The 12,500-nt window shown below is 46.7% G+C and overlaps 1 protein-coding gene across 2 annotated transcripts in view; it reads left to right on the plus strand.

Annotated features, from left to right (window-relative positions):
- The first annotated feature begins 5,789 nt into the window (after positions 1-5,789).
- casq1b (calsequestrin 1b) overlaps positions 5,790-12,500 on the plus strand; it is a 14,528-nt gene continuing 7,817 nt past the window's right edge. For both annotated transcript variants that reach the window (XM_056575555.1, XM_056575556.1), the window contains exon 1: positions 5,790-6,342. In XM_056575555.1, coding sequence (XP_056431530.1) covers positions 6,100-6,342 — 243 coding nt within the window. In that variant the 5' untranslated portion in view covers positions 5,790-6,099. The remainder of the gene's footprint in view (positions 6,343-12,500) is intronic.

Raw genomic sequence — 12,500 nt, forward strand, 5'->3', positions numbered from 1 at the left:
GGGGGGCTGAATGTGTGTGTGTGTGTATGTGTGTGTCTGTGTGGGTGCCTTGAATGTGTGTGTGTATGTGAGAGCGTTGGTGTCTGTGTGCGTGTGTCTTTGCGATTGTGTGTTACTGTGTGCTGTGTGCGTATTTGTTCCTGTTTGGTCGTGCCTCACTGTGTTTAAGGTCCAAAGAGAGGGAGACGGATGGAGAGAAAAGCAGGGACAGGTTTAGCTATTCTGTGTGACCAGTCATCCACCAATGCTCCCAAAACACACAGACTGCACACATGGCTCACAGATAAACAGATTGTCCTAATGTCCTGACAGGTTGGACTAGCAGATGATGGCACGGCTCAGACGGTCTCCTCGCCTTGAATATCACCAAACAACAACAACAACATCCACGCCTTTCACGGTCTATGGCGGGACCTGTTCTGTAGCGCCTCTTCAAGGTCCTAGAGGGTGACATGTTGTGACCCCCTCCTTTTTGTGTTGTCATGGCTCCCGTCGTCCCCCTCCTCACTGGGTTGTTGCCGTCAAAGCCGTCTACCATCAGGCAAGGCAAGGCAACTTTATGTACAAAGCACTTTTCATACACGAGACGGACAGAAAGTGCTTCACGTAGAAACATCGTCATAAAATATAATTAAATAATATAATAAAATAGATAAGTACAAGTAAACAAAGGCAAAGATGCAGTGTAGAAAATGCAATGTATTTAAGATTTATAAAAAAGCTTAAGCCGACATACAATAAAATGAAAAAATAAAATAAAATAATAACGTAAGAGAAAACGTGCGTCATCTTAAACAGGCAGTGTTGGAGATCGATACGGATCTCTCCAGTCTCTCCAGAAAATAAGGCAATGATGCACGACCATTTAAAAATATGAGTGGGTTTCTAACGATGCCAAGCTTAATGGAAATGGCTGAAGTTGACCTTTAATGAAGTGCCTCATTCTGTCAATACAACCGTGTCCGTTTCTAATCATACGTATGTAAACAAAGAGATTCTTCTTTAACTCGTTAATTCAGAGCTCCGGGCTTGAATAGCGTTGTTCTTTGTGGATTGTGTGTTTGTGAGCGCGCACGTCTGTGTCTTTCTGTGTGTGTGTGTGTGTGGGGGTATGTACCCGAGTGAGTCAGCAGAAAAAAATATATTTTTTAATAAATTAAAGATGATTAATTACTTATTCATCACAATCCAGGCTGCTATAAATAACTCCCTGTAACATAAATTATTCTTTATCAAAAAAATGTACTTATTTTTACATCCATGTACCAGAGAGGTCCTCAGCGCCGTTCCTTAAAGCTACGACTCTCTCCGTCTCCTTTCTCTCCCACACTTTCATCCCTCCACTCCCTCCAACCCTCAGCCTTCTTTCCCGTCCCTCTCACCTAGCTCTTTCTCTCTCTCTCTCTCGCTCTCTCCATCCCTCCCTCTCTCTCTCTCTCTGTGGCCTCCTCTCCCCCACTGCCTCCCCCACCGCCAGCTCCTGTCCTCCCCATGCCTGCGTGTGACATCTCATTAGCACTCCAACACAGAGGTGTCACATTCTCACCCTGACGTTGGCGATGGGCGAGGAGGAGGAGGAGGAGGAGGAGGAGGAGGAGGAGGGGGGAGAAGGGGGAGACAGGGGAGGAGGAGGAAGAGGAGGAGGAGGAGGACGCAGAGGGGAAAATAGTACAGGAAGGGGAGAATGAGAGGAGACCAGGAGGCGAAGGAGGATGAAGAGGAAGAGGTGAGGAGGGCAAGGAGAAGGAGAGGGAAAGAGAAAGAGAGGAGGGGAAGGAAGAGAAGAAGAGTGGGAAGGAGGGGAGAGGAGGACAGGAGGAGGGGGCGAATGAGAAGAGAGGAGGAGGAGTGGAGGAGAGGTGAGGAGGAGGAGGAGAGGATAGAAGGAGGAAGAGGAGGAGAATGAGGGGTGGACCCATAGCAAAGCAAAATTCATCTCCTAGTCATTAATGAGCACTGTTAAGACCAAAGACATTTTGGGTCTTTGGAGGATTCTCATTGGTCTCCATTGTCACTCCTGAGGAATACACACGCTTCAGTTTCACAGGGCTCACTCTCTGAGTACATCTTTTTTTGAGGTGTTGCCTGTCTAGAGTCTCAGCTATAAGAAATATGAGAGTGGTGCGCTCAAATGTGTCCCAAGACAATCCCAACAATTGAATGCCCTACCTCAATTATGTCTCAGTTTATCGTGCAAACATCTCACTGCCTCTCACATCATTCAACATGATAGTCTCAAAGGCAAACAATTCATGCAAATGTCGTGCACCAGATATATGGTTTATTCACAGTATGCCCCACTTACCGACCCTTTCGTTAATTTCTCAGAGTATTCCTGTCATGTAAAGTACATCGAGTTATAACACCACATGGGAACATGCCTAAAAGTGCTCAAATGTGAAATGAGCTGCCAAAACAACGCCAGGCAAAGGCAACTGCAATTGTGTTGGCAGAGAAGAAGCCCTTTGCAGTTTGGTGCAATCCTAAACTGATGTTTAGTTTTGATTCTTGTTTATACGGCCAACTCTATTTACTTCAGCGTGGCGTGGGTTTGGGAGGCTTGGGTGAGGCGGAACACCTGTTGTGTATTGAGCCATCAAAGCTCGCAAAACAGCCATCATCTCCCGCTTGAGAGATCTGGCTCAAGCGGGAGATGTATCTATGTATCATTCTGTGCTATGTATCATTCTGCAATAAACTGGGTTTAACTTCATCACTCTGTGTCCTCGTTATCGGGGAAGCCCCGGTAAAGCCAGCTATGGGTGGGGTGTCGAAGACACCTAGGTGGGGTGTAGCAACGGGCATTGCCACGTCGTACAGTGCATTAATTGAATTCTTAATTGTTTCTATTACATCTTGCTTGTGTTAGCTTCTCGTATCTAGCTTCATTTGCACATTTGAGAGTCATACATCTGACACAGAGGAGTCATTGGCCACTCAAAAATGGCATCTCTTGTAGCGCTCATTCTTCTCAGATCTGTCTCAGAATCGTCTCACGTCTGTCTCTTTACCATGACCAAGACATGAATGAGATCAGGGGAATACAATGATGAGATGCCCTCTGTTTATAAAGAAGTCTTCTAATTCCCTCTCTTTTTCATCTCTGTAGTGCTCCTAAGGGACCCGTAGGGGAAGTGTCTCAGACACAGACCATCACAGAAAGATTCGGAAATGAGAAGCTCCAGTTACTCTCAAGAGATCAGAATGAGCAACAGATAGGCAGTCGATTATTTTCGGGTCGGTATGGATGAGGAGGAGGAGAAGGAGGAAGAGGCGGAGGAGAAGGAGGAAGAGGCGGAGGAGTAAAGGAGGATAGGAGGAGGAGGAGGAGGAGGAGGAGGAGGAGGAGGAGGAGGAGGAGGAGGAGGAGGAGGAGGAGGTGTATCGCTGGGAGCAGCCAAGGTTGTACGGTGTACAGTCGACTGATACCCTGCTCATTCTCCTCTTTCCTCCCCTGTTTTCCTCCTATCCTCTGCTCCTCCCCTCTTCCTCTCCGATCCTCTCTTGTGTCCTCCTCTTACTCATCCCCTCTCCTACCTCCTCCTCTTCAGCTTCCTCTCCAGTCCTCTCCTCCCTTCTCCTCCCCCCCTCACACTTACCCCCTGTCATTTATCTCTCTCATGTCTGCGTTTCCCGTCACAAATTGTAAAATGGGCGAGAGAAATTAATGACTGAAAATCTGTTTTCATAAATATCTTGTTTCGAGTTTTACCTAACTTTGCTCTTTCATTATTTCATGTTATTGGGATGGAAGGTGGCGATATGCTCTGATTAAATCTTTAATATCTTTGGTATATTAAGATATTCATTTCAATCATATTAGAATGCAGGCTGTGATTCATGATATCATCCACCTGTTGTGAAGGGAGACCATTCATATTCAGCGTATTAGAAAGGAAATAGGATATGCAATTTTATTTAATATATTTTTTATTTGACTTGTTATAGCTTCAACGGCCAGGGGAGGGTACTGTTTCACCTTGGTCATGCTGTTTGAATCAGTGTACCAGCGTGTATTCTTGCACATTCACAGTGAAGACAAATGCGTGCCCAGATGACAAGTGCAACGGTTATTTTTCCCCGCAGGAAAATTATTGCTTCTTCATTTTAAAACTTTATATTAGGGCCTGACGGGTTCATGTTAACAGAGTTTATGTGAGTGTGTGTGTGCGTGTGTGTGCGTGTGTGTCTGTGTGTTTGTGTGTGTGACATGCGTGCAGCAGTTCGCCGCATGTGTGATGTCCTGCTGTCAGGTGACCTATAATGAAGCCAGCATAAGATTACTCTGTCTGTCACTCACCAGATCACACTCACTCAAACACACACACTGGCACGCACTAGCTCATGCACATGCACATAAATTCACAATTTATACACACACACACACACACACACACACACACACACACACACACACACACACACACACACACACACACACACACACACACACACACACACACATAAAAACACACACACACACACACACACACACACACACACACACACACACACACACACACACACGCATACCTGCATACATACATACATACATACATACATACATACATACATACATACATACATACATACATACATACATACATACATACATACATACATACATACATACATAATATACACACACACAAACATAAACACACACACACACATACATAATAAACACACACACACACCCACACACATAAACACACCCACGCACATTTGCGTAAACCTCCACACAGATATACAGATATAACACAAACGCACACAAAAACTGCTGAACATACACCCACATACAGTACATGCATATATGTGTATCTATATGTATCTGCAGATATGTTGTATTTTTAGGGCAGGGTGAGGCTCAAACACACGACCCCATATGGAGACGGAACCCTGTTCTCAATCCATGCAAAAACCCCACATCGCATCAATCATCCAGCTCCACCTTATACACCCTCCTACACCCATCCAGCATCCAGCTTCACCTTCTTCGCCCCCCTACACCCATTCATCTTCCAGCTACACCTTCTACACCCTCCTACACCCATGCATCATTCATGTAGACCTCCAACCAGCCAACAACCTCATCCTTCATGTGTTTACACCTGCGCTACACTCACTGGCCTTCACCTGGTCCACAAACAGAACCCTTCTCTCTTCCACACTTTCTCTCTCACTTTCTCTCTCCCTAGCCTTACTTCATATTAATCAATCTTTTTCTCCCTTATTCTCCCCTTTCTCTCTGCCCCTACTCTCCCTCTCTATCGTCCCCTTTTCTCTCTCTCTCTGTCTCCCTCTCTCCCTCTCTCCCTCTCTCTCTCTCTCTCTCTCTCTCTCTCTCTCTCTCTCTCTCTCTCTCTCTCTCTCTCAGTGGCCAACAGGTGGCAACCTAAAGATAACTCCTCCCATGTCAACGATGGTTTCGTCACCCTATGACGCCCTATTTAGGGACCCCCTCCCCCACCCTGTGCCCTCCCCCTCTCCCACCCTGTGCCCTCCCCCTCTCCCCCCCTCCCTCCTATCCCTCCCCCTTCTCCCCCACCGTCCGTTCCACCCTTTCAGCTGTCTCTGAAACTAGCACTATGACACCAGCCCCCCCCAACCCATATGACCCCCCCCCCCCCCTCCCCCAGCCCCAACCGCCCGGCCCACTTCGACACACACACACACCCCCTCCCGCCGCGGTCCACCAGTGGCGTGGTCGTACCCTCTTTCTGTTTTTTTCGAAGGGGGGGGGGGGGGGGGGGTATGGTTAAAGGCGGGGGCCCGCACTGTGACCCGCTCTTCTCTCCACGGGAGCACCAGCAGAAGACCCCCCCTTCGACGCCGCCCGCTCTCCACAACAACCCCCTCTTCGGCCCCAGTCTGTGCTCCTGTGTGCGGGCCTTTCCGGAAGCTATCTTTAGCCCCGACCTGCTGCCTCTCCGCCCGACTGACCACCACCACCACCACCACCACCCCCCTCCCCCCCTCGACACCACTACCCTCCCTCGGCCGGCTTGGTTCGATCCCCCTCTTCCCACCCTTGCCTCCGAGGCTCCGACCCCGAGGGGAGCCGCCTCAGTCTAAAAAGAGCGAGGAAGCGGCGCCGCGATGAGGTGGAGCTGGCTGCTGACCGTGGGGGTGGTGGTGCTCTCGCTGGGGGCCACCGCCCTGGGCGAGATGGGCCTGGAGGTGCCCGAGTACGACGGGCACGACCGCGTGCACCACCTGAGCGCCAAGAACTACAAGTCTGTGATGAAGCGCTACGACGTGATGGTGCTCTACTACCACCGCAACGTTGACGGCAGCCGCACCGCCGCCAAGCAGCTGCAGATCGAGGAGCTGGCCCTGGAGGTGGGTGCACGGCCGCGCCCTGCATGGAATAAGCCTGAGTTATGGTTGCACGTCGACGCGACACAAAGGGGGGGTTTACGGAGCCCGTTACTTGCCCCCTTGCAGTCTACCGCAAGGGGCCTGCCAAAAAAATTGTAACCTTGCGTCGAGGCGACGCGGTAGCAGGGGCTGTGATTGGTCCGCTGACGTAAACCCGGCACAGAACCAAAGCAGGTTGACGATTGCGTCAAGGCGACCGCGTCGAAGCGACTGCGTTGTCATTGCGTTGCGTCAATGTCCGACCATAGCTCTACCTTTGCACAGCGCCCCTGGTAATGGCCGCCTCCATTGTAGAGGTTTGGCTCTCCCCCGTACCCCATGGGTACGGGACCCATGCCAAACAACCCCTAGTCGACCACCTCCGGTCGGGGGTTTGGCAGGTGGCAGAGGTGTCAGGTAGAGTGTTTGGCACCGGGGTTGGCAGGTCAGAGTCGAGCCGGTGGAGGTTGTTTTGGTTGGAGGGGTGGAGGGACGGTTGGGGAGGGGTGTGAAGGAGGAAGTTATGATGAGGAGCTGGAACGGAGCAGTGACGATAGATTGGCATCAGGTCGGAGGAAGAGGATGCAAGGCTGGCTATTTTGGTGGCTTATCTGTGAGGGATTGATCTTGTCTTGGGGAATTCCGGAGGAGTGATGCGCACTAGGATGGGACAAAGTCATCATTTCTTATCAAGAAGTGAGAGTGAAAGTGTTTGCCGTTAAATAACAGACGAGCACTTTGAAGCTGGTGTCCTTATTAAAGAGAGAGAGATGCTGCAAACCTTAGAGCTCACTAATTATCTCCCACACATAACTTCCATTCCATTGTAATTATGTTTTGCCTTCATTCTTGGACAGCTCCATTTTCTCTTACCACAGTGATGCCATTAACCACATCAAATGCTTTGAAAATACCTGGCAGAGACGCTGGAACATTGCTCAGCATCTCTACAGAACAGACCTATTCCTGTTCCACTCCCAGGGATTCCACCTAGCTACATTCTAAGTGCATTCCGTCCCACTCTCTCTTCAATCTCTAATGGCAAGATAGGAAAGTCGAAATAACGGCTGGAATTCTAGTTTGTGTGGATGAGTGTAAGGCAGTGGTCGGCAACCCTAGGCACGCATGCCACCACTGGCACGTGGCAGCATAATCATTGGCACACACACAAAAAAAGAAAAAATCTATTTTTAATTTTATTATTATTATTAAAAGATCTCACAGAACAATACGGCAGCATAATTATTACTACCGATTTTTTTTGCACTTTATTCTCTTTTGGGCATTTCCTCCCAGTGCAAATATGATCCAATGAGTTACTGAAAGCTGTATTCTGAAGTGGGATCAATTGCGAAGAAAATATTAAGAATATTGTTGCAAGTGGCCTGTATGCATCGCCTTCACATGGTTTTGCAAAGCTGTACATGTCTTCAAGATATTGATGTGGATGGTTCCAACATTCCATCTATTCTTGTTTTTTACATTTCTCACAGTGCAAATATGTTTTTCAATGAGTTTCTGAAAGTGGTGTTTTAAGATGGGACATATGTAATTATGTAGCAAATATAACAACAGAAGGGGTTCCTGTTCAACGCAGGAGAAGGAAGGTGTAGGATGGAGGGGGTGGGCTGGGTGTGGTGGTCTTCAGAGTCAGGAATAGTTGGAGGGTCACTTGATCTGAGCAAGGCCCTGGTACCCAGAAATGTCCTGCTGCTTACATCATTTACACTGCTAGCCGGGGCAATATCTGGACGGAAAAGGCCATTTGTGCAGTATTCAGCAAGCCATTAATAACCTTCGTTATTCAGTACAATGGATGACCACAATGAGTTAAAACCTTCAGGTGTTCATTCAAAAAGTCTTAGAATCGGTTTAGAATGTTCCGTGCTTTTTAAAACCTAATTAGAATTCAAACCCAATTAGAATAACATAATTGTCTAAACTGAATTACAATTACTACTTCAGTGTCCTTCAAACAAAGTAAAAATGTTCAACTTCACTGCCTGAGCCGAATCAGAATCCGAATTTGGAGCTTTAATGTATTTTAAACTGAACTAGAAAATGAATGAGTTCCAAGCTTGATCAGAGCTTTAATGTCTCCAACCCCGAATTCAACCATGAGCAGCCCTCCCCCAGAGACATGATCAGCCCTGGGTGTTCTAGATAGGGGCGGGGTATCAAAACAGCACCGTAAGCATAGCGGTTTCCCCTTACAACCGCTTGGTGTGGCTGTCGCTGGCCGACACAGGAGTCACCTCTGGAAATAGACCAAGACCTCTCTGTGCCTGCTGAGCCAGGCACAGGGAGGGATTCAGGGCCCTTTCTGGTCCTCACTGCAGCATCTATAGATACCCATGAAGACATGAAGACGTACGACATACACACACACACACACACGCACACACAGATATGGATACCTTCACCCGAAGAGATACATAGATATAGATGCACACTGGCGAGACATATGGATGTACCATGAACACACATACAGATATAGATAGCTTCACCCGTAGAGAAACATAGATATAGATATACACTAGACATATGGATGTACCATGAACACACATACAGATATAGATACCTCTACATGTAGAGAAACGTAGATATAGATACACACTAGACATATGGATGTACCATGAACACACATACAGATATAGATACCTCTACATGTAGAGAAACATAGATATAGATACACACTAGACATATGGATGTACCATGAACACGCATACAGATATAGATACCTTCACCCGTAGAGAAACATAGATATAGATACACACTAGACATATGGATGTACCATGAACACGCATGCAGATATAGATACCTTCACCCGTAGAGAAACATAGATATAGATACACACTAGACATATGGATGTAGCATGAACACGCATACAGATAAAGATGTGTACACATATAGAGAACAGACACACATATAGAACATACACAAATAAAGGAAAGACACACATAGACAACAAACACACATAGAGAACACAAACACACACACAGACATAGAGACCAGACACACAAAGTGAACAGACACACATAGAGAAAAGACACACATATAGAATACACACACATAGAGAACAAACACACATAGAGAACACACACACAAAGTCATACATGCAAACAAAGGCTGGCTGGCTAAACCTTTCGGCCAATCTGAATTTAGTTCTTGGGAGAGCGCAGCTCAAAATAGCGAGTCATTTCCTGTCATGTAGCGGGATTTGTGAATTATTAAAGGATCAAAGGAATTGAAACGTAATTGTTTTTGTCGCAACCAAAGATCGTGCGTGTGGTCTTGTCAATGTGTATGTTTGTGTGTGTGTGTGGACGTGCATGTGCATGTGTGTCTGAGGCTAACCAATCTGATTCGAATTGAAAATGGAACACTAGCTAATTGCGGTGAGTTTATAACCCTCATATGCATACACACATACTGTACATACAGGCTCACACGCGCGCTTACACGCACATACACACAAAAACACACACTTACACACACACACTCAGCACAATCTTCCACTCACAGCAGAATGGAAGTGACTGCAGAGCTGCAGAATATATCTAACATTTGACCTTTGACCCTTCAACAGTCATCTTCGGTTTGGCGGGGGGGGGGGGGTTCCTCTGTCTGAGAATACTATGTGCTGTGTGGCTGAAAAAAACCATGTCAGGGCCCATGAGCCTGGAAAGCCATTGGCTCCCTGATACACTTGTGGCGGGTGGCCTGTCTCTGATTGGCTTGCCAGGAACTTTGGTTGTTTGAGACCCACTGATAGTGTTTCACATTGCACATTTTCTCAATGGTTGATGTATAAATATACTCTATTTATGGGATTGTGTGTATCCCCCAGTGTGTGTGTCATTTGTGTGCGTGTGTCGGTGAGATAATGTAAATGTGCGGGAGTGTAAGAGAGTAAGAGAAGACTGAACGAGAGAGACAGAAAGACTGAGAGACTCAGAGGAATGGAAAAGTGTGTTTGAGGTTAAAACAAGAAATGAAATTCAGTTCACCAGACCTGAACGGGACACTCTGTCCTCCTACAAGCTGGCAGTAGGCTGAGACTGAGACTCCAGCTAACCGTAACCCTACCTCTTACTGTTTAGTCTCCCTGGCCTATCACTCTGTAAAGGGGGAACATCATGATCACATCACTAATCCGTAATATTAACGTGCTCGTTAATAAACCACGTTTCTAAATCTTAAAGATGTTCACGTTATCATCCCCTCTTCTTTATCTCGCTCTGTCAAATCCAACCTTATTGAGTGTATGTACGATAAATTCAATCTCGCTCTGTCAAATCCAACCTTATTGAGCGTACGATAAATTCAATCTCGCTCTGTCAAATCCAACCTTATTGAGTGTATGTATGATAAATTCAATTTTCTTCACACAGTACACAAAAAGTGCACACCAACAACCACATTTTTTTATATAAATATTACATTCAATTGGGATAAATGACAAACAGTGATTCGCCCTTCTTTCTCAAGGCAACCCTTGGCAACAGCAAATATTTGAGAACCCAAAAATGAAGAAAGGAGAGATGTGTCAGGAGATTAGATGTCCCTCATCCTGTCATCTCATTTTGAACTCTGACCTTTTGGTCATACTGGAAACATGCTGTGCCCATAAATCAAACACCCAACCCCCAGCTCTCCTTACGGTGTTTGTTTCCTTCCCTTCCCACTTAAACACTCTTAGCATGTGTGCAAGGAATGCTACATTAGCCTCCACGCTGTACCAGGGCCTAAAGTGGTAGCGCTCCAGACGCCTCCTTCCTAAATCTCTCTCGTAAGCTACTGTACGTTTGCACATATGCTAGGAGTCAGTTAGCCATCGGCTCGGTGGGTTAGTGAAGATAAGCAAAGACTAGCAACACCTGTTAGCAAACTACTGAGAAGGAAAAGGTTCGGAATAAAGTTTAAAGATCACCATCTTTGAATGTGAACATAAGAGTTAAGCGAAATGCAGTTCACCAGTTAATTCATTGCAATGAACACATCTCATTTTTGTAGATTAAGGGATATGAAAATCAAATGTTGCTACGTAGCTCACACTTGACCCACCATCTCTAATTTGTAAAAGATTTTATCTTTAAGAGTCACTTGCATTCTCCAGTTATTATTCCGATCTCTCTCTCTTCAGTCCCCATGGAGAGAGAGGGGGGGAGAGCGGGAAAGGTCAATACGTCGCTGTGGCAACCGCTAACCAACACGTTCTCAACTTCCATTGGTGGAGAAGTGTAACTAACTCTCAAATGGTAATTTCTATCAGAATGAACCATATTTCACAGAGCTCAAACCTTTCATCTGAAACATATCCTCTTGATAGGCATAAGAAAATATTTGAAAGCCTGGAGTCATTATCTTTTATCGGATTTGATGACAGTACATCAAGCATATTGCGCAGCGTCTCCCATGCGGCCTTTTGTCGTTTAACCAAATCTCTACTATGCAGTTCGCTCCAACACAACGTTCTTCCTCGACCCCTGAGGGCAGTGGATCCCTCCCCTGCTAAGGAGGACATTTGCCCTGGAAATGAACACCATCTATTGCAGCGCTTTTTTTGTTTATTTCATCACCAAACTGTCTGAAGACGTGAAGAAGTGTTGGGGACATTCAGCCAGAGGAAAGAACTTGCGTTTGGCATTAGGGAAATAAGTCCCTGTCCGCCGTGGGCTGCGAAGCATGAGGAGAGCCTGATGGATCCAATCTTGTGTTCTGTTTATAAGGCGCTAGGTCTGTTCTTACAGCTCTCGCCCTCCGAGCCACGGACGTGTGCTCCAACACGGCCCATCAGTCTGTCAGCGGCCAATAGGAACGGAGGTCCGCCTGCGCCACGGCTAAATTTATCTCCTCCGACAAACCACCACATCCTGATACTGGCTTACTTGTATTAAAGATTGACCTCTGATATCTACAGCTGGAGGCGGGAGTTGAGCTGGTAACTCAGTGTACCCATGTAGAGAGGGGGAGAGATTGAAGACAATTCTGGATGTGCAGGCACGAGTTCAGCAATGGCAGGGGGACATGGGGTAAACGGTGGCGCGATGGAGCCGTCTCTGCGTCTCCGTTCCCCTCGAGAAGGTTCCACTGTTTTTGATTAGAAAACATCTCCCTATAGACAACTACACATTAAA

This window comes from Gadus chalcogrammus, chromosome 17 (genome assembly GCF_026213295.1).
Source record: "Gadus chalcogrammus isolate NIFS_2021 chromosome 17, NIFS_Gcha_1.0, whole genome shotgun sequence".
Taxonomy (NCBI): domain Eukaryota; kingdom Metazoa; phylum Chordata; class Actinopteri; order Gadiformes; family Gadidae; genus Gadus; species Gadus chalcogrammus.